Genomic DNA, 23,733 nt, shown 5'->3' with positions numbered 1-23,733 from the left:
ATGTATGAGGTCAATTTTTTTTATTGGAGTTAAAATTTAACGTAGATATATGACCGAACCTAACCAACCCTACCTAACCTAACCTAACCTAACCTATCTTTATAGGTTAGGTTAGGTTAGGTAACCGAAAAAGTTAGGTTAGGTTAGGTTAGGTTAGGTAGGTTAGGTAATCGAAAAACAATTAATTCATGAAAACTTGGCTTATTAGGCAAATCGGGCCTTGCATATTAGGCTGAGAAGTGCGTTCTGGCTACTAGGTACGACATATATATATATATATATATATATATATATATATATATATATATATATATATATATATATATATATATATATATATATATATATATATATATATATATATATATGTCGTACCTAGTAGCCAGAACGCACTTTTTGGACTAGTATGCAAGGCCCGATTTGCCTAATAAGCCAAGTTTTCCTGAATTAATATGTTTTCTCTAATTTTTTTCTTATGAAATAATAAAGCTACCCATTTCATTATGTATGAGGTCAATTTTTTTTTATTGGAGTTAAAATTAACGTAGATATATGACCGAACCTAACCAACCTTACCTAACCTAACCTAACCTATCTTTATAGGTTAGGTTAGGTTAGGTAGCCGAAAAAGTTAGGTTAGGTTAGGTTAGGTAGGTTAGGTCGTCGAAAAACAATTAATTCATGAAAAGTTGGCTTATTAGGCAAATCGGGCCTTGCATAGTAGGCTGAGAAGTGCGTTCTGGCTACTAGGTACGACATATATATATATATATATATATATATATATATATATATATATATATATATATATATATATATATATATGTTTATATGTCGTACCTAGTAGCCAGAACGCACTTCTCAGCCTAATATGCAAGGCCCGATTTGCATAATAAGCCAAGTTTTCATGAATTAATGTTTTTTCGACTACCTAACCTACATAACCTAACCTAACCTAACTTTTTCGGCTACCTAATCTAACCTAACCTATAAAGATAGGATAGGTTAGGTTAAGTAGGGTTGGTTAGGTTCGGTCATATATCTACGTTAATTTTAACTCCAATAAAAATTTTTTTACCTCATACATAATGAAATGGGTAGCTTTATCATTTCATAAGAAAAAAATTAGAGAAAATATATTAATTCATGAAAACTTGGCTTATTAGGCAAATCGGGCCTTGCATATTAGGCTGAGAAGTGCATTCTGGCTACTAGGTACGACATATATACATATATATATATATATATATATATATATATATATATATATATATATATATATATATATATATATATATATATATATGTCGTACCTAGTAGCCAGAACGCACTTCTCAGCCTACTATGCAAGGCCCAATTTGCCTAATAGGCCAAGTTTTCATGAAATAATTTTTTTTCGACTACCTAACCTACCTAACCTAACCTAACCTAACTTTTTCTGCTACCTAACCTAACCTAACCTATAAAGATAGGTGAGGTTAGGTTTGGTAGGGTTGGTTAGGTTCGGTCATATATCTATGTTAATTTTAACTCCAATAAATAAAAATTGACCTCATACATAATGAAATGGGTAGCTTTATCATTTCATAAGAAAAAATTAGAGAAAATATAATAATTCATGAAAACTTGGCTTATTAGGCAAATCGGGCCTTGCATAGTAGGCTGAGAAGTGCGTTCTGGCTACTAGGTACGACATATATATATATATATATATATATATATATATATATATATATATATATATATATATATATATATATATATATATATATATTTATATATTTATATATATATATATATATATATATATATATATATATATATATATATATTATATATATATATATACACCAAGAAGACTTCCGAACTCCTTATCAAAAACAGCCCGAAGCCAACGGAGAACCCTCTACAGCAGTCAAGCGTTGTATACATGTACACTTGCCCCCACGAAGGATGTAACCTTCAATGTAAGTACATAGGTATGACGTCGACCAAGCTGACGAGGCGTTTGACATGCCATCTTCAATCTGGTGCCCCTAGGAATCACATGAGACAAGCCCATGACATTACTCTAACAAGAGAAATGTTGAACAAGAATACTTGCATAATAGACAAAACCCAAGATTCAAGAAGATTACAAATTCTTAAGGCAATTCACATAAGAATAGAGCGACCTACCATGAACACCCAAATCACGGAACTATTTACTCTACCCACCATGAGAGTAAGGACAAGACAAGAACATATCGATGCCAACACAGAAGACAATGTCCAACATAACAGGCCAATTACACTGGATTAATCTTTGTGTTTAGATAGGAGATGCCTCGTATGGGCCAATAAGCCTTCTGCAGCCCCTATGTTTATCCCTTATGTATCCCCCCATGTTTTCACCTTCATTGTATTATCACCTGACCTAATGCGGGTATAAAATCAACTAGTATTGTAAGATCTGTTCACTTGAGAATGAACCATGGAGGTTCGAAACGTCGTGCAAATTATACAAATAAGTGTAATAGACTCTATAGTAAATCACTTCTTTTCTTCACCTTAAAAGTACGAAAATGAGTTTTGGAGAACTCCTATTTCAATTAAGCCCTGATGCTAAGAAAATAGTTAGAGGGATAGAAGCCCTAAACCAGAAAATAATAAATACAGAATATGCGGTCATATTCAATGAAACATGTTTGAAAGAAAACCTGCTGCCAGTATACACCAATATATATACATATATATATATATATATATATATATATATATATATATATATATATATATATATATATGTCGTACCTAATAGCCAGAACGCACTTCTCAGCCTACTATTCAAGGCCCGATTTGCCTAATAAGCCAAGTTTTCATGAATTAATGTTTTTTCGTCTACCTAACCTACCTAACCTAACCTAACCTAGCTTTTTTTGGCTACCTAACCTAACCTTACCTATAAATATAGGTTAGGTTAGGTTAGGTAGGGTTGGTTAGGTTCGGTCATATATCTACGTTAATTTTAACTCCAATAAAAAAAAATTGACCTCATACATAGAGAAAAGGGTTGCTTTATCATTTCATAAGAAAAAAATTATAGTAAATATATTAATTCAGGAAAACTTGGCTTATTAGGCAAATCGGGCCTTGAATAGTAGGCTGAGAAGTGAGTTCTGGCTACTAGGTACGACATATATATATATATATATATATATATATATATATATATATATATATATATACACACACATATATAGTACCTAGTAGCCAGAACGCAGTACTCGGCGTATTCAACATATTCAGGAAAAAACCTGGTTGAAAATAAAGAAAATCACTTAGCCTATTAGGCAAATCCGACCATGCATAGAAGGCCGAAAACTGCGTTCTGGCAACTAGGTACGATATATATATATATATATATATATATATATATATATATATATATATATATGTCGTACCTAGTAGCCAGAACGCACGTCTCAGCCTATTATGCAAGGCCCCATTTGCCTAATAAGCCAAGTTTTCATGAATTGTTTTTCGACTACCTAACCTACCTAACCTAACCTAACCTAACTTTTTCGGCTACCTAACCTAACCTAACCTATGAAGATAGGTTAGGTTAGGTTAGGTAGGGTTGGTTAGGTTCGGTGATATATCTACGTTAATTTTAACTTCAATAATAAAAAATTGACCTCATACACAATGAAATGGGTATCTTTATCATTTCATAAGAAAAAAATTAGAGAAAATATATTAATTCAGGAAAACTTGGCTTATTAGGCAAATCGGGCCTTGCATAGTAGGCCTAGAAGTCCGTTCTGGCTACTGGCTACTATATATATATATATATATATATATATATATATATATATATATATATATATATATATATATATATATATATATATATATATATATATATATATATATATGTCGTTGACGTCGACCTCGTTCTGGCAGCTCCTGCGACGTTGCTGGAACCATGCGTATTGGCATTTGCCTCTCTATTGGATAATTTCAGCAACGTGGAGAGGGGGGACCTGCTGCATGGGTAACAGCTTCTCCTCCATATCTACCTACCCAGGCTTTGCGCCCTGGAGAGGACACTCCAGCTTCGCCTCACAGCGTCGAACCAACACGGGAAGCGACAGTCTACCGGTTTTAAGTCTTCTGCTCGATTGGCGAAGAGTGTGACGCCAGGGGTTGCTTCCGACGGTGGGAGGGGTCATCGCGCCCCACTGGGCAGCTACCGCCCGCCTCAAGCTGGGCAAACCCCAGCCAATAAGGTGTTGCCTCGCCACGGTCAGTTAACCTCACTGGGTGCGTGGGGTTTAGGGTGAAAACTGACAAGCGGCCCGACAACTTTGCACCAAGCAATACCAAACCAAAGAAGAAAATATCAACTGCCCTAAAGCTGGGCACATGGAACGTCAGGACACTGACACCAGGTTTCTCTGACGACCTGCAAGAAATCAATGACGCCCGAAAAACAGCAATCATCGATAGGGAGCTGAGCAAGCTGCAGATGGATATTGTTGCTCTCCAAGAGACCAGGCTCCCAGGATCAGGATCTGTGAGAGAGAGGACCTTCTCTTTCTTCTGGCAAGGAAAACCTCCAGATGAGACCAGAGAACATGGTGTGGGATTCGCCGTCAGGAATGCACTGTTGGGACACATTATGCCACCGATGGGGGAAACCGAACGAATTCTGTCTCTGCAACTGTACTCCCAAACAGGACCAGTCAATGTAATTAGTGCATATGCACCAACCCTGACTTCTCCAGCAGAGGCAAAGGAAAAATTCTACGATGACCTCAACAGAGTCATAGCGAGAATCCCTGTAAAGGAGCCACTGTTCATCCTCGGCGACTTCAACGCCAGAGTGGGTGCCGAGCACAACATTTGGCCCACTTGCCTGGGTCAATTCGGCATAGGAAGGATGAATGAGAACGGGCAACGTCTGCTAGAACTCTGCTGCCTTCATGGTCTTTGTGTCACCAACACGTTCTTCGGCACAAAGCCTCAACACCGAGTATCTTGGAGACACCCCAGATCCAAGCACTGGCACCAGCTTGACCTGATTCTTACCAGGCGTGCAAGTCTACCCAGCGTCAAGATTACGCGTAGCTACCAGAGTGCTGTCTGTGACACCGACCACTCCCTGGTATGTAGCAGGGTCAAGATGCAACCAAAGAAGATTCATCACTCGAAAAAGGCGGGCAGACCTCGCATCGACACCACCAAGACCCGCAACCAGGACAAGGTGGAAGATTTTGCACACGTGCTCGAGGAAGCTCTTCCTGGCCCAGCTGGGGTCACTGCCTGTAAAAGATGGGAGCACTTCAGAGACGCTGTGTTCAACGCTGCCATTTCCACCTTTGGCAAGAAGACCAGCAGGTCGGCAGACTGGTTCGAGGCTCACTCGGAAGAGATGACACCTGTAATCGAAGAGAAGAGAAACGCCTTGGCAGCCTACAAAGCCTGCCCAAGTCGGCGCAACTTACAGATCCTTCGGGCCGTCCGCTGCAAAGTGCAGCAGAGCGCCAGGCGATGTGCCAACAACTATTGGCTCCAGCTCTGCTCCCAGATACAGACTGCAGCGGATACAGGCAATGTAAGGGGAATGTATGACGGCATCAAGCAGGCCCTTGGCCCAATCAAGAGGAAGACCGCTCCTCTGAAATCTGCCACTGGCGAGGTGATTCAGGACCAGACACTGCAGCTGAAGCGCTGGGTCGAGCACTACTCTGAGCTATACGCCAGGGACAATGTGGTCACCGAAGATGCCCTGAGCGCCATTGAGTGTCTGCCTGTGTTAATGGAGCTCGACAGTGAACCGACCCTGGAAGAACTCAGCGATGCCCTAGACTCCCTTGCTTCTGGTAAAGCTCCTGGCAAAGATGGCATTCCTGCTGAGACCTTGAAGTGCTGCAGAGGAAGCCTGCTCATGGAGCTGCACGAAATTCTCTGCCTCTGCTGGGAAGAAGGAGAGGTGCCACAGGACATGAGGGATGCCAACATCGTCACACTGTATAAGAATAAAGGTGACAGGGGCGACTGCAACAACTACCGTGGAATCTCCCTCCTCAGTATTGTCGGAAAGCTGTTTGCTCGAGTCGCATTGAAGAGGCTCCAAGTACTTGCAGAGAGAGTTTATCCAGAATCACAATGTGGATTCAGAGCTGGCAGGTCCACCATCGACATGGTCTTTTCCCTCAGACAACTGCAGGAGAAATGCAGGGAACAGAAGCAGCCACTCTTTGTAGCCTTCATAGACCTGACGAAGGCCTTCGACCTCGTCAGCAGGGATGGCCTGTTCAAGATCCTCCCCAAGATCGGATGCCCACCCAGGCTCCTCAGCATCATCAGATCTTTCCATGAGAACATGAGGGGCACCGTGGTCTTTGATGGCCTAACATCAGGCGCCTTTGACATCCGAAGTGGAGTAAAGCAGGGCTGCGTACTGGCTCCAACCCTATTCGGGATTTTCTTCGCAGTTATGCTGCGGCACGCCTTCGGATCTGTCACGGAAGGCATTTACCTCCGGACCAGGTCGGATGGGAAGCTCTTTAACCTCGCCAGGCTGAGAGCCAAGACAAAGGTTCGGCTGAGGTGTCTGCGCGACTTCCTCTTTGCCGACGACGCAGCAGTCACTGCCCACTCAGCTGAAGACCTCCAACGGCTCATAACCCGCTTCAGCGAGGCCTCTCAGGCTTTCGGACTCACCATCAGTCTGAAGAAAACACAAGTCATGGGACAAGGAGTGGACTCCCCACCTGACATCGGCATCTCTGATTCCAAACTGGAAGTTGTTCACGACTTCGTGTACCTGGGCTCCACAATCTCTGACTCCCTCTCTCTTGATACGGAGCTAAACAAACGCATCGGTAAGGCATCTACTACCATGTCCAAACTGACAAAGAGAGTGTGGGCCAACAATAGGCTGACTGAGTATACTAAGATTCAGGTTTACAGAGCCTGTGTCCTGAGCACTCTCCTTTATGGCAGTGAGTCTTGGACACTCCGTGCCCGTCAGGAAAGACGGCTGAATGCCTACCACATGCGCTGCCTTAGACACATCTTGGACATCACCTGGCAGGACAAGGTGACAAACAACAACGTCTTGGGGAGAGCAAGAATCACCAGCATGTACACAATGCTGAAACAGAGACGAATGCGCTGGCTCGGGCACGTTGTGCGAATGGGCGACGGCAGGATCCCCAAGGATCTCCTGTATGGAGAGCTGAGGCAGGGAAAGCGTCCAGTAGGCAAGCCCCAGCTACGGTACAAAGACGTATGCAAAAGGGACCTGAAAGCCATGGACGTCGATCTTGCTATATGGGAGACACTGGCTGCAGACCGTTCAGCCTGGAGGCAGTCTGTTCAACGAGGTCTCTCCAAGTTCGAGGAGTCACTTGCCAAGGAATCGGAGGCAAAGAGACAGAGAAGGAAAGCCGGTAACCAGGAAGACAGACCAGAATCGGACTTCGTTTGTGCTCGGTGTGGGATGGACTGCCACTCTCGGATTGGCCTCATCAGTCACACCAGACGCTGCACCAGGATTGACAACTAGGGCGCAACTCCATAGTCTCCCGAGACTGAAGGATGCCTACTACCTAGTAGGCTGAGAAGTGCGTTCTGGCTATTAGGTACGACATATATATATATATATATATATATATATATATATATATATATATATATATATATATATATATATATATATATATATATATATATATATATATATATATATATATATATATTATTAAATATGACCGAAAAAGTAAGATTAATAATTCTAACACAAATTTTCTCAATCTTTCGTACATTTCTTTTAACTGTTGGTGGTAATTCAAAAATCAATTCTCCAAAATTCATTTTTATTTCTAGTCTGACGCGACACTTGAGCGCGTTTCGTAAAACTTATTACATTTTCAAAGACTTTAGTTAACACAAACACAACTGAATAGAACTTACACATCTCCGATTTGTTTATATCTACATTTGAGTGAGGTGGATGGGGTGAGGTGGTATTAATAGGGTATTAATTTCATCAACACAAGACAGAACACGAAACAATGGGTATTGAATGGAAGTGATTGTTGAAAGCCTATTGGTCCATATTTCTTGATGCTTCTATATTGGAGCGGAGTCTTGAGGTGGGTAGAATATAGTTGTGCATTAGTTGGCTGTTGATTGCTGGTGTTGACATTTTAATGTGTAGTGCCTCGCAAACGTCAAGCCGTCTGCTATCGCTGTATCTATCGATGATTTCTGTGTTGTTTACAAGGATTTCTCTGGCGATGGTTTGGTTGTGGGAAGAGATTATATGTTCCTTAATGGAGCCCTGTTGTTTATGCATCGTTAAACGCCTAGAAAGAGATGTTGTTGTCTTGCCTATATACTTGGTTTTTTGGAGCTTACAATCCTCAAGAGGGCATTTGAAGGCATAGACGACGTTGGTCTCTTTTATAGCGTTCTGCTTTGTGTCTGGAGAGTTTCTCATGAGTAGGCTGTCCGTTTCTCTGGTTTTATAGTAAATCGTCAGTTGTATCCTCTGATTTTTGTCTGTAGGGATAACGTTTCTATTAACAATATCTTTCAGGACCCTTTCCTTCGTTTTATGAGCTGTGGAAAAGAAGTTCCTGTAAAATAGTCTAATAGGGGGTATAGGTGTTGTGTTAGTTGTCTCTTCAGAGGTTGCATGGCGTTTCACTTTCCTTCTTATGATGTCTTCGATGAAACCATTGGAGAAGCCGTTGTTGACTAGGACCTGCCTTACCCTACAGAGTTCTTCGTCGACTTGCTTCCATTCTGAGCTGTGGCTGAGAGCACGGTCGACATATGCGAATCATTAGCCAGATACCCACACCCACGTACAGACTTAGGTTAGGTAACCTAACCTAGGTTAGGTTAGGTTAGGTAGCCGAAAAAGTTAGGTTAGGTTAGGTTAGGTAGGTTAGGTAGTCGAAAAACAATTAATTCATGAAAACTTGGCTTATTAGGCAAATCGGGCCTTGCATAGTAGGCTGAGAAGTGCGTTCTGGCTACTAGGTACGACACACACACACACACACATATATATATATATATATATATATATATATATATATATATATATATATATATATATATATATATATATATATATGTATATATATATACATATATATATATATATATATATATATATATATATATATATATATATATATATATATATATATATATATATATACATATATGTATATGTGTCGTACCTAGTAGCCAGAACGCACTTCTCAGCCTACTATGCAAGGCCCGATTTGCCTAATAAGCCAAGTTTTACTGAATTAATATATTTTCTCTATTTTTTTTCTTATGAAATGATAAAGCTACCCATTTCATTATGTATCAGGTCAATTTTTTTTTATTAGAGTTAAAATTAACGTAGATATATGACCGAACCTAACAAACCCTCCCTAACCTAACCTAACCTATCTTTATAGGTTAGGTTAGGTTAGGTAGCCGAAAAAGTTACGTTAGGTTAGGTTAGGTAGGTTAGGTAGTCGAAAAACCATTAATTCATGAAAACTTGGCTTATTAGGCAAATCGGGCTTTGCATAGTAGGCTGAGAAGTGCGTTCTGGCTACTAGGTACGACATATGCATATATATATATATATATATATATATATATATATATATATATATATATATATATATATATATATATATATATATATATATATATATATATATATATATATATATATATATATATATATATATATATAACCATCAGTTGAGAGGCGGGCCAACCCTGGAGTATGCAGCCCCAGCACGGAGTCCACATCTGGTAAGGATAAGACTAAACTGGAAAAGGTTCAAAGGTTTGCCACCAGACTAGTATCCGAGCTGAGAGGTATGAGCTACGAGGAGAGACTACGGGAATTAAACCTCACTTCGCTGGAAGACAGATGAGTTAGGGGGGACATGATCACCACATTCAAGATTCTCAAGGGAATCAATAGGGTAGATAAAGACAGTCTATTTAACACAAGTGTCACATGCACTAGAGGACACAGGTGGAACCCGAGTGCCCAAATAACCCACAGAGATAATAGAAAGAACTTTTTTAGTGTCAGAGTGGTTGACAAATGAAATGCATTAGTAAGTGATGTGGTGGAGGCTGACTCCATACGCAGTTTCAAGTGCAGATATGTTAGAGCCCAACAGGCTCAGGAACCTGTACACCTGTTGATTGACGGTTGAGAGGTGGGACCAAAGAGCCAGAGCTCAACCCCCGCAAACACAACTAGGTGAATACAACTAGGTGATTACACACACACACTGAGGTGTTCAAAGCACCTTAAGACAACACAGACCTACCATGTCGGTAACCTGAACCTGGAAGCGGAATCCTCGTCTGTGATCGGGGTCTTCGAAGTCGAGAGGTTCTGTCGCCTTCAGGTTTCCCCAGGGCGCTGCCCTTGGGCCTTGCCCACCTTCCACCCGGAACATCTGCCACCCACGCCCACTGCCAGGCACCACCTGTAGGAAACACTGGTTCATACACCCACACAAGAAACCATCTGTGAGACAAGTTATCTCCTCACAGACAACCTTATCTTGAGGTTATCTTGAGATGATTTCGGGGCTTTAGTGTCCCCGCGGCCCGGTCCTCGACCAGGCCTCCACCCCCAGGAAGCAGCCCGTGACAGCTGACTAACTCCCAGGTTACATTATATTTGCATTATAGAAAACTCATGCATTCATTTTTCTTCCATTGAGCAGCCGATTTCAAATAAAGGTAATAAAATAAATCATATATAAAGTTTTATCAATTTCTTTATCCATATAATTATCATCATATTCATCGTGTACAAGATTATGATATTCATTATTTTGAACGAAATTAATATAAATTCTCCATTTAGCTGGAGAATTTAACACCACTAAACACAAGTGCAAATGTAAGTTCGACCTACTTCGTCTCCAATACGCTTAAAAGGAATACCGCGTCTTTAACCAAGGGTAATGGGAGTCACGAACAGCATTTAAAGAATATTTTGCTTCCAAATAATTAGTATCTGCGAAGTTTTCAGGCACCATCTGGAAACATCACTTGATTGAAGGTTAGATATGTGGTCGGGAAGGGGTGGAGAGGGAGTTGAACTGGTCCTGAAGGTCAAATGTGGGGGAAGGAACTGACCCTAAAGGTCAGGTGTGGGGGAAGAAGAACTGACCCTGAAGGTCAGGTGTGGGGGGAGAAGAACTGACCCTAAAGGTCAGGTGTGGGGGGAGAAGAACTGACCCTTAAGGTCAGGTATGGGGGGAGAAGAACTGACCCTGAAGGAGAAGTTGTTGGAGACGTCCTGATCGACGACGGTGAGGGTGGCGAGGACTTGGTCCAGGGTCAGACTCTCAGACACGTCCAGCGTCCACTCTGGCCGCGAGAACCTTGGCGGCACATCGTTCACGTCCCCCACCTCCACCACTACCGTCCCTGTCCCTGCAGGGGAAGGAAAAAGAGGTTCAGGGGCAGGAAAAAGGGGTTCAGGGGCACCCTTGTCACTGTCACTGCGGAAGAGAGACAGGTCTGAGAGACACTTGACACCGCTCGTGTCCCAGTACTGGGAGAGAAGTACCTCAGACACTTAGCACAAGAAGGGAAGGAGAGGAATGGAAGCGATTCGAAGTATCACATATAACATGAAACATTTTTTTATACACTAGTGAGATGACCACATATATCGACTTTTCGAGGAAACGTTATTTCAAGAGAGATTTGGTGATAAATTTCAGGATTTATCGAAAAGTAACACGAATTACAAAACGCAGGTCAACGTGGATTTAGAGGAGGAAAATCCTGCCATTCACAATTACTAAATACATAAAATCACGAAAGCCATAGGAAAAAAATGTAGATGTGGAATACACGAGAATTTTCGAAGGAATTTTCAAAGGTATCTATCGCTAATAAAATGAGGTCCACATGCAAGTGTCAGAGTGATTCGCTGAATATTCTGCTCCCTTATTAACAAGTCACACAGATTAACAGTTAAAAAAATGCAGTCGTAGCAGACAAAACCACAAGCCACAGCTTTGTGTTATCCTTCACAGGTAGTACCAAAATCAGCACGAGATATTTTACTATAGAAAACTCAGAAAAACTATAAATGTTTCCCCCAAAACATTTTCAAGTTGGCAAATTAAAGTGTAATATGGTATTCAACAGTTAAAAAAAAATTGCAACTAGATTGAATATACAAGATCTTATAGAACAGTAACAAGTAAAGGAATATACAAGATGTTATAGAACAGTAACAAGTAAAGGAATATACAAGATGTTATAGAACAGTAACAAGTAAAGGAATATACAAGATCTTATAGAACAGTAACAAGTAAAGGAATATACAAGATCTTATAGAACAGTAACAAGTAAAGGAATATACAAGATCTTATAGAACAGTAACAAGTAAAGGATCTTGTGACGATAATGTCTTAAAATCAACCGTTCAGTGAACTTAAAGTAAACTCAATATCAGCAAGGAAGATAACAGTGCAATATGACATCCGTCAAAACAAGGAAATCCACATCATTACTCCTGATTTACATCATAGTTGTGCTGTCCCACTTGGATTACTGCTCAGTATACACTTATACTTCCCTTATAAAAAAGAAAATGATAAGGAAGCGTATTATGGAATCAGTAAATGTTAAGGTTCCATAAGGACAATCAGTGACCTGCTGGAGTGACAATCCAGCATAAATACAATAATCGTGAACAAAGGCCAAGACACAAGTAAACTCTCAGTGTATATACACCGAGAAGCGAGGTACGCCTGCGTTCCGTGGTGATCACAGAGGTCAACGAGGTACAAGCCTAAATAATTCTTGTTAGCAATTTTATCTTTTACATCGGGTTGGGATCGCTGACTTCTAAATATATTAACTAAATATATAGACATAATTTAGAACACGAAAGAATAGATGCTAACTGGATATGTTTAAAAGAACTGGAAAATAACCGGTTTGGAAGTAGGGTTGGATGTTTATGGAACAAAACACCTGGTAACATAACAATCGGGGTTCTCGTTGATTTGTTTTACGTAGTGATTAGACAAACATTTACATACGAGCTTGGACAGGTATCACCAGAAATTGTCTCGCGTGGGACAAGCAGCCGTTTGCAGTTTCCTCTAATATTCTCACAAGCTTTTCAGTAACTGCGGTACACTATCTTGTGGTTGACACGTCATGGGTGCCAACTGTTGAATACTACACAACATATATTTGGTAAATGCACTCTAGTCCCCTTCGGTACCACTAGAAAACCCCATAGTATATTAATCCAAAACGCTAGCTGCGGTTCACTACTAAAGAAGCTTCCTGCGGTACACTCACCCTTGAGGCCACCGCCGTCAGTGGCCACAACCTGGACGGTGTACCGTTGAGTCTTCTCGCGGTCGAGGCAACAGAGCGCCGTGGTGATGAGCCCCAGCTGACTGTCGATGCTGAAGATGGGGCTCCCGCTCGACTCGTCCACGGCGTTCTTCTCCAGCGAGTACGTCACCTTGGCGTTGTCTGCCTCCTGGGGGTCGTCGTGGTCCGTGGCTACCACCTGCACCACAGACGCTCCTGCCAATGGTCAAACATATCAGTCCTGATACAAACTTTAAAACAATCGTAATATATCAGCTAATTTGACACTGTTCAGAAGATGGTACAGTAGTTCATTTAGATTAGCTTTTGAAAAAGATAGATAAATTTTATCCAAGTCCAAAAGTTCCGAAGAGCTATACACTCGTGTTCCACTCTCCTGCACAAGGTATCTTAGCTCCCCCAACACTTTTCGAAGTATTATGCATTTTAATTATAAAATGAAGGGCAGTGTGTATGTATCCCTCAACGTACAACCAAACACAGGGCAGGACCTAACAGGTATGTACCCACACTATTTAACCAATAACAAAACAGAACTCCCTATACAAATAATTACGATGCAGGACCACTTTGCACTGCAATATTCCAGACCATTATCTTGTTTAATGGAGAATATTCCAAACCATTCTCGATCTACCGTTCAACCACTTGCGCTGAACGGTAGAGCAACGGTCTTGCTTCATGCAGGTCGCCGTTCAATTCCCGACCGTCCAAGTGATTGGGCACCATTCCTTTCCCCCGTCCCAGCCTAAACCATTATTCTGACCCCTTCCTAGTGCTATATAGTCGTAACAGTTTGGCGCTTCTCCTGATAGTTCCGTTTTCTTTTTCTTTTTAGATGGTATGTTTTGTAACCATGTGCACCATGGTATAAAGTTATACTATCTATTCACTCTATACAGTTGAAAAAATAAAGCTAATAAACTTAAATATTCATAGGCCTAGTATAGCGCACATGTTTACTATATTAGTCGTATATATATGACTCGACACGACGTACTACTTATGTATAGTGTGTGTGTGCGTGTACCCACCTATTTGTACTCACCTATTTGTGCTTGCGGGGGTTTAGCTTTGGCTCTTTGGTTCAGCCTCTCAACAGGTGTACAGATTCCTGAGCAAACTGGGCTCTATCATACCTACATATGAAACTGTGCATGGAGTCTGCCTCCACCACATCACTGCCTAATGCATTCCATCTGTTAACTACTCTGACACTGAAAAAGTTCTTTCTAACGTCTCTGTGGCTCATGTGGGTACTCAGTTTCCACCTGTGTCCCCTTGTTCGAGTACCACCAGTGTTGAATAGTTTATCCTTGTCTACCCGGTCGATTCCCTTGAGGATTTTGAAGTTTGTGATCATGTCTCCCCTACTCTTCTGTCTTTCAGTGTCGTAAGGCGCATTACCCGCAGCCTTTCCTCGTAACTCATACCTCTTAGCTCTTGGACTAGTCTAGTGGCATACCTTTGAACTTTTTCCAGCATCGTTTTGTGCATGACAAGGTACGGGTTCCATGGCGGGGCCGCATACTCCAGGATTGGTCTTACATATGTGGTGTACAAGATTCTGAATGATTCCTTACACAGGTTTCTGAAGGCTGTTCTGATGTTAGCCAGCCTCGCATATGCCGCAGACGTTATTCTTTTTATGTGGGCTTCAGGAGACAGGCTTGGTGTGATATCAACTCCTAGATCTTTCTCTCTGTCCGTCTCATTAAGTACTTCATCTCCTATTCTGTATCCTGTGTCTGGCCTCCTGTTTCCACTGCCTATTTTCATTACTTTGCATTTACTCGTGTTGAACTTCAACAGCTATTTGTTGGGCCATTCATTCAGTCTGTCTAGGTCATCTTGTAGCCTCCAACTATCATCCTCTGTTTCAATCCTCCTCATAATTTTTGCATCATCAACAAACATTGAGAGAAACGAATCTGTACCCTCTGGAAGATCATTTACATATATCAGAAACAGTATAGGTCCAAGGACTGACCCCTGCGGGACTCCACTTTTAACGTCTCGCCAATCTGAGACCTCACCCCTCACTTTGACTCGTTGTCTCCTGTTGCTTAGGTACTCCTTTATCCAATGGAGTACCTTCCCTTACACTCCAGCCTGCCTCTCCAGCTTTTTCCCTAGCCTCTTGTGTGGTACTGTATCGAAGTCTTTCTGGCAATCCAAAAATATGCAGTCTGCCCACCCTTCTCTTTTTAGCTTGATTTTTTTTTGCCTGGTCGTAGAATTCAAGTAACCCTGTGAGGCAGGACTTGCCATCCCTGAACCCATGTTGATGCTGTGTTACAAAGTTCTTTCTCTTCAGATGTTCCACTAGCTTTCTTCGCACAATCTTCTCCATCAGCTTGCATGGTATGCAGGTCAGGGACACTGACCTGTTGTTCAGTGCCTCATGTCTATCCCCTTTCTTGTATATCGGGACTACGTTAGCTGCTTTCCAAGTTTCTGGCAGTTCCCCTGTTGCCAGTGATTTGTTATACACTATGGAGAGTGGCAGGCACAGTTCTTCTGCTCCTTCCTTTAGTATCAAAGGGGAAATTCCATCTGGGCCTATAGCCTTTGTCACATCCATCTCTAGTAAACACTTCCTTACTTCCCCGCTGGTAATCTCAACCTCTTCCAGTGGTTCCTGGTTAGCTATTCCCTCTCTTATCTCTGGAATTTCTTCTTGCTCTAAGGTGAAGACCTCATCGAATTTCTTATTCAGTTCCTCACACACTTCCTTGTCGTTTGTAGTGAATCCTTGTGCTTCAATCATTAATTTCATAACCTGTTCCTTTACTGTTGTTTTTGTCCTGATGTGGCTGTGCAGCATACCTGTATTCACCTAGATGTATTCACCTAGTTCTGCTTGCCTGGGAAGAGTTCTGTTCTTTTGGCCCGCCTCTTAACTGCCAATCAACTGTTTCTACTACTACTACTACTACTATTTTTTCCCCACACCCCACACACACAGACACACACACACACACACAGACACACACACCAGGAAGCAGCCCGTGACAGTTGACTAATTCCCAGGTATCTATTTACTGCTAGGTAACAGGGGCATAGGGTGAAAGAAACTCTGCCCATCGTTTTTCGCCGGTGCCTGGGATCGAACTCGGGACCACAGGATCCCGTGTCGAGCGTTTTGTCCGCTCGGCCACAGGCTCCCACGTGTGTATGTGTGTGTGTGTGTGTGTGTGTGTGTGTGTGTGTGTGTGTGTGTGTGTGTGTGTGTGTGTGTGTGTGTGTGTGTGTGTGTGTGTTTTCTGAGCTTGCTGTACTCACCTAGTTGTGCTTGCGGGGAATTAGCTCTCTTTTGTCCTGACACTCAACTGTCAATTAACTGGTGTACAGATTCCTGAGCCAACTTGGTTCTATCATATCTACATTTGAAAATGTGTATGGAGTCTCCCTCCACAGGAAGACACACACACACACACAGGTGTGTGTGTGTGTATTCACCTAGTTGTGCTTGTGGGGGGTTGAACTCTGCTCCTTCGGCCTGCCTCTCAACTGTTAATAACTGTTAAGAACTATTAACTATTTTATTTATTTATTTATTTATTTATTAACTAGCTGAACCCAGCCACAGCAACCTTCCCCTGTCTCCCAGTCCTCCCCCACCACTCCCCCTCCCCTCACCTGTCCCCTCATCCTCCCAACCATTCCTCACTCACCCATCCCCTCGTCCTCCCCACCATTTCCCCCTTCCCCCATCCCCTTTTCCTCCCCACCATCCCCCAGTCCACCGTCCCCTCGTCCTTTTAACCATTCCCCACTCCACCGTCCCATCATCCTCCCCACCATCTTTCCCTCCCTATCCCCTCGTCCTCCTCTTCATCTCCCCTTCCTTACCCCCCCACCCCATCCTCCCCACCAGTACCCCCTCCCCAGACCCCTCGCCCTCCCACCATCCCTCACTCCCATCCCTTAGTCCTCCCCACCATTCCCCACTCCCTCGTCCAATGCAATCCTAAATGATCTGATGTTCCCATCACTAAAATATAAGAAAAGCAGTTAAAAAACAAAATGAAAGCCAATCTATATAAATAAAAATGGAAATGTTCGTTTGTTCAAAATTGCTAATCTCCGAAAGTTCTTCACCAATTGCCTTGAAATTTTCACACAACGTTCCATTCGCATCTGAGCGGGTTTTTATATACATACGATATAGATGTCACGTCTGTGACGGGAAAAAACATGCTTTTTGAGAAAAGTTGTGTTTTTTGTGTGTTTTTCAAGTGAGGGAAATCTTCGAAATCTCTTTAATGATTGCTGCCTATCACATGCCTCTGTATGACTAACTTTCCTGTGTGATGGGGATTTTTTAGCATCATCTAGTTAGCTGTTTTGACACACTGTACTCCACTTCATATAGTCTAGGGTAGCTGCACTAATGCAGATGTACCTAATGTATTAATAAAAAAAATTACTGATTGCTTTGAAATCTTGAAACAACATTGCATTCGAATAGGCGAGTGTTTTTATATACCTACTATATACATGCCTCACCTGTGACGAGAGAAAACATGTTTTGTTTTTTAAGAGCAGAGCCATCTGTAGGACGTATGAGCAACATACGCACTGTAATCTCTTAAAGTTCTTCACCGATTGCTTCAAAATCTTGACACAACGTTCCATTCGAATATGTGAATGTTTTGATATATCTACTATTTAGATGCCACACCTGTGACAGGTAAAAATATGCATTTTTTTGAAAAACAGCGCCATCTGTTGCACGTAAGAGCAACATACGATATACAAGATATGTTACGATTCAACTTCAATGTTTCCGATTGCATTGATATATTGAATTTTCATTGATTTCTTTGACTTATTTTCATTTTGATTTAATTATTTTGCGTGACATTGCGTTGGAATTGAGCTGTGTTGTTTACCATACCGTTCATTTCGTGGGTGTAGCTTATTTGTTTCTTTTTTCATTTTTTCATTCCGTTTTTTGTCCTGTTCTTCTTATTTTTCAATGCAATTGGTGGTGAAATTGAGCTGTGCCAATTGTTCGGCGTTTGAATTGAAATATTTCGTTATTATTTTTTTTTTTAAACATGAAAATGGACAACACGTTTATTTCACAGCTGCAAATGTGCAACAAACATCCATGAATCCACCGGCTACAACAAATTCTGCCCGAAACGCTTTGCGTAATAGTGGCTTTAGGCATTCTATGTACTAGCTCTATCTATAAAGCCAACAAACTTTGTAAAATCTCTTTATGTATGTACCTTACCTAAATAAAAATTATTATTATTATTATTATTATTAACTGCTTGCTTCACGTAATGTCAAAATGACGTGTTTGCGAAAACATTCCTGTATTCGGAAGTGCCTACGTATTACACTTGGAATGCCAATAGAAAATCATTTGAACGACGTAAACGAGGAGAGCGAGTCGACGGACAACCTGGCATATTCAAACAAACTGCGATAGGCAGACTGTACACCGTGCATTCCGATCATGATGAATGCTTCTTTATTCACAAGCTGTTGGTAAATGAGCCCGGTCCAACGTCTTCCAGCCATTGAGATTTGTCAACGGCGTAACACATACCACTTTCCGTAGTGCATGTCAAGCTCCGAATTTATTGGAGAACGACCGACACTGGGATGTATGCATTAATGACACGTCCAACACATCACATCCAAATCAAATTCGTGCATTGTTTGCAATCATATTGACCACCGGCTCTCCTTCATCTCCAACAGAATATGAGAGAAACACAAATCGCACATGGCTGAAGATATTGTCCGTCGGATACGCAAGGAAAATTCAAATATGAACAGGAATTTCACAAGGAGAAATCTGCAACGAAGCGTTGATAATGATTGAAGATTTGTATGAACAAATCCACAAGGCCAATGACGAGGATGTAACAAGAGGTGGGGGAAATAGCTCTATCTTGTCCATTATACCACCCCCGCAGTTAACTAACGAGGCCGGGGGAAACAGCTCTCTCTAGTCCGTTATCCCGTCCCCAGTTAGCTAACTATTCTAGAGCACTCCCAGAGTTCCTAAGGCAACCTTTCTCGTTCCCCACCTTGTAACCTAGGTATTCGACTACCTAGGTGCTAAGGCTACAAGGCACCGTAACTTGACCAGCTACCCGAAACTCTAGAGAGAACTCTAGAATACAGAATCTGCCACAAACGTATAAGAGAAAACGAAAGGAAAGAAATGAATAGTGAAGTATTTAGTGAGGGTTTGGGGTGAGAGGTAGGGAGGTGGGAGGAGCGAGGAGGGTCATTAGTTGAAAGGGAGAGTTTAGAGAGGGGTTGAGGGAGAGGTGTAGATAGGTAGAAGTAGAAGAGTAGATAGCTGAAAGTAGAAGAGTAGATAGTAGAAGACGAAATGCTGCGACCATCCATTCATGATCATTACATACAAGACAAGGAATGGAACTTGTCTGTATCACAAAATTCTCAAAAGATGTTATCAAGGTCATTATTAGTATGTCCCATCTTTATCATGTATCAACACCAAACATGTACTCATTAAATCATGAAACCAGTAATCACAGAGTCTTTCTCACCTCAACTCAACACTAGGGGACACAAAGGCAATGTAAATAATAAATTCAATTTTATTTCACATACTAAGTATCATAATTTAAGCAATATTCAAGATCTATATATGTAGAGTGAGTCATCCTCCAAGAATCTGAGAACACTACAACTGACTGCCCCTGATCATCACACAACACTTGTAAAACACGACAAGTCACCTTAATGTTCAACTCACCAAGTGTCTGCCTATAACTGGATAGAGGGGGGGGGGTCTATAGCTGACAGAGACTGTCCCGCCCTGCCGGCCGACAGCCTCCCTGCTAGGGCCGTCTCCTCTGCTCTGCTGACTGTCGTTCTTCTCTGTCGTTAATGCTTAATCCTCTCGAATCGATAGCTCTCCGAGTATATATTGGGGGAACCTAGTAGCTAACTCCGCCCACAAGTAGATAGCCTCCGGCTCTCTACCAAGCCACTCCTTAAACGTCGGCATGTTTGAAGGCTACCAGGCTCCAATTATGAGATTAGTAGAAATAAGGTGAAATTCGCATGATCTGACCTCAGGTCACGTGGGGTCATTAACTCTCAGAGGTGTGAAACTCAGGCCGACCAAGCTGGCGCCTTTCCAAATCCTTGTCTGTGACTCATGTACTATATATATTTTAAATAAACTAAACCAAACACTTTACAGTGTTACAAGGATTCGAACCTGCGTCCGGGAGCATCCCAGACACTGCCTTAATCGACTGAGCTACGACAGGGCAAAAGTGTCTGCAGTAACGGCAGTGTCTAGGATGCAAAGGGACGCAGGTTCGAATCCTCGTCACGGCCCTTGTTAATTTGTTCATATGATGCATCACGTTAGTGTTATCTCTGTGTGTAATAGTGTATTGAAGATTTGTGCTTAGAAATCGCGAGTTCTTATTCAATTAGGAATGCCATCACCGAATTGACCTGCTGCTGCTTCGTTCAATGTAGAATTGTGTCGTGAACAAAATTTCAACACGGGTGATCTGTTATCGTATGTGCAATTAAATATTCTTAAGCTAACGCTTGAGCGAAAAGGCATTTACCATCAAATAATTCAAACTATCAATAACGGGTTTGGAGAAATTTCCTTTTGTGCGCCAAAAGGAACTGTAAACCTTTCTAATTTGATTGATTTTGGAAGCATTTCGATCCCAAAATGGGATACATTTAGCTCTTGCATCGTCCGGAATAGCTGCGACATTGCTACCAGGTGGAAGTACTGCTACTTCGGCTTTAAAATTGCCATTGAACATGCAATTCATTGACACTCCCATGCGCAACATTTCTAAAGCATCCGGCATGGGAAAAATATTGCAGAAATGTAAACTTATTGTTTGGGATGAATGCACAATGGCCCACAAAAAAATAGCTCGAGGCTCTTGATCGAGCATTGCAAGATTTGCGTGGAAACATCAGACCATTTGGGAACGCATTAATATTGCTTGCATGAGATTTCATGCAAAAATTACCTGTAATTCCTCAATCGACCCCAACGGACGAAATAAATGCTTGCCTGAAATACTCTACTTTGTGGTGACACGTAAAGATGTTAAAATTAACTACAAATATGCGTATCCAACTGCCAAACGACACATCAGCTGAGATATTCTCATCAATTTTTGGAAATTGGGAACGGAAACGTGTCGATTGATCTGATCTCAGGACGAATTTCATTGCCTCATAACTTCTACAATTTAGTGATGTCAAAAGAAGATTTTTTTTTATTTTTGCATGCAAGCATGCAAGGTAAAGACAATAAATACAATAAAATATCACAGAAAACAAAAACAAATATAGAAGCCACCGGCCAGAAGGACCGACAGCACAGGACAATAATTAGCAAAAATGGAGGAACACATGAGAAACACAGCATACATCAAGACAAATTATAAAACAATAACAATAACATACAAGCAAATAATGTAAGCAAATAAACAAAACTTAGGAACAATATAAAACAAAACAAACAAGCACCGGCCGGAAGGACCGACAACAAAACACATCATAATGTATAAAATGAAACAGAACACAAGACAATGCACACACAAACAAATCATAACTATAAACAAAAGTAAAAGTAAAAAGAAAACACAATACAACATGGTAACACATGGTAATACATGAAGAGAATTCACACTCTGCAAAACACTGGCCCCTCCACAAACAAAGGGAGAGGCACGGGCACAGAAGACAGTAGGGAACAGGGAATCAGCGGACATACTTGCCCGGGAACAGGACCTGTGGGAATCGCACATTGAATACCTCCCAACGTAACCACCCCCAAGGGTCTCGTTCACCCACCGGGGACGCCATGTCATCCGGAACCCTAGCAACAAACACCCGTAAGCAGGGGACCCAAATGGTATCACTTCTGACGCGAGTAACTGCCACAATCCCCCCCACCATGAAATTCCCCCGGCTCGTCATTCAGCAGTAACTCAGCAATCGCCGACCAGTGACCCGGCGGCATCACCGATGCCGGCAACACGTCCTCCAGGGCCCCAATACGTACCCTCACAGGAGGGGGCCGGACATAGGACACCACCACCGGGGCACCAGCGGCCACGGGCACACCACCAGATGACTGCAGGGAACCAGGGCGGCGCGCATCCTTCCTTAATGTCACAACCAGGCCACGCCCAGCACCAGCTACCACACCATCCCTGGGAGCGAGAGCCACCACCTCCCACTGCGGAGAGTCCCCAGGCGGAGAAGGAACGGAAGGCACCCCCGAGACCCGGGCACCAGCATCAGCAGGCACATGAACCTCTGCCACCACCAACCGTGGAGACAGCGACACATCCGGTTCCACACCATCAACTCCCAAGGACCCACAGTCACCGAATTCCCCAACATCGGCCCAGGCAGACGACGAACGCCTGGAGTGCTTGGGCTCCGGCCGGAGATCGTCAGAGCCGGAAGCGGACCCAGAAACACGGGTCCCACCAGCCGGACGAACCGACGCCCGACGCAGAACGGCAGCAGCCTCCACCACAGGGGGAACTGGCCCACACACAGCAGGAGGCTCTGCAGCCACCCCAGCACCCAGCACATCCGGGACTCGAGGCGAGAACACAGGGCCAGGCGCAGCAGCCGAAGACGAGGGAGAAGGCGGCGGCGCGTCACAATGATCACTAGGAAGGCCTTCAGGAGCAGCAGAGACAGTGACAGGAGCACGTAGACCATCCGATGGCACTGCAAGACCTGGAGGAGAGTCTGCAACAACAGAAGGAACGTCCGGCGATATAGGGGGAGCCGCATCCGCTAACTGAACGCTCACCTCTTCATCCCCGGAGACCTCCTCCAGAGGGAGCGGAGGGAAATTCCCGGAACAAGTTGACCGGAGCAACCGGATCCGCAGTGCATCCGGCAGCCTGATGCCCCAACATGCCACACTGGAAACATGTACGGGGTTGCCGGGCATAATACACCCGCACATAGTACCCTAAAACTCGGACAGAGGATGGAATGTCCGACCTCAGGCGCATCCCGAGGGTACGAATGTTCGTCTTCACTCCCGTACATTTCCCAGATGATAGCTTGTGCATCCTCACACTGACGACAGAGCCAAATCTCTGGAAGAAACGCCAGAGAAGGGACTCTGGGAATACCATGGAGGCCCCATGGACGTTCACATACGTTACGGCACCACTCCGATCAGAAATGGCCACAGAACCAGTTCCTTCCAACAACTTCAAGGTACGGCTCTCGTACCACCGGAGAAATCCACGGTACGCCTCCTCACCCACAAACTTGATGATCACCCGG

The 23,733-nt window shown here is 42.7% G+C and overlaps 1 protein-coding gene across 1 annotated transcript in view; it reads right to left on the bottom strand.

The window, feature by feature from the left end:
- Nucleotides 1-23,733, bottom strand: part of LOC123770365 (putative neural-cadherin 2) — a 776,166-nt gene that overhangs the window by 247,904 nt on the left and 504,529 nt on the right. Inside the window, 3 exon segments of the mRNA XM_069339955.1 lie at nt 10,359-10,520; nt 11,318-11,481; nt 13,378-13,611. Coding sequence (XP_069196056.1) covers nt 10,359-10,520; nt 11,318-11,481; nt 13,378-13,611 — 560 coding nt within the window.

Source organism: Procambarus clarkii, chromosome 42, assembly GCF_040958095.1.
Source record: "Procambarus clarkii isolate CNS0578487 chromosome 42, FALCON_Pclarkii_2.0, whole genome shotgun sequence".
Taxonomy (NCBI): Eukaryota; Metazoa; Arthropoda; class Malacostraca; order Decapoda; family Cambaridae; genus Procambarus; species Procambarus clarkii.
This window is presented reverse-complemented; position numbering and strand designations above follow the sequence as displayed.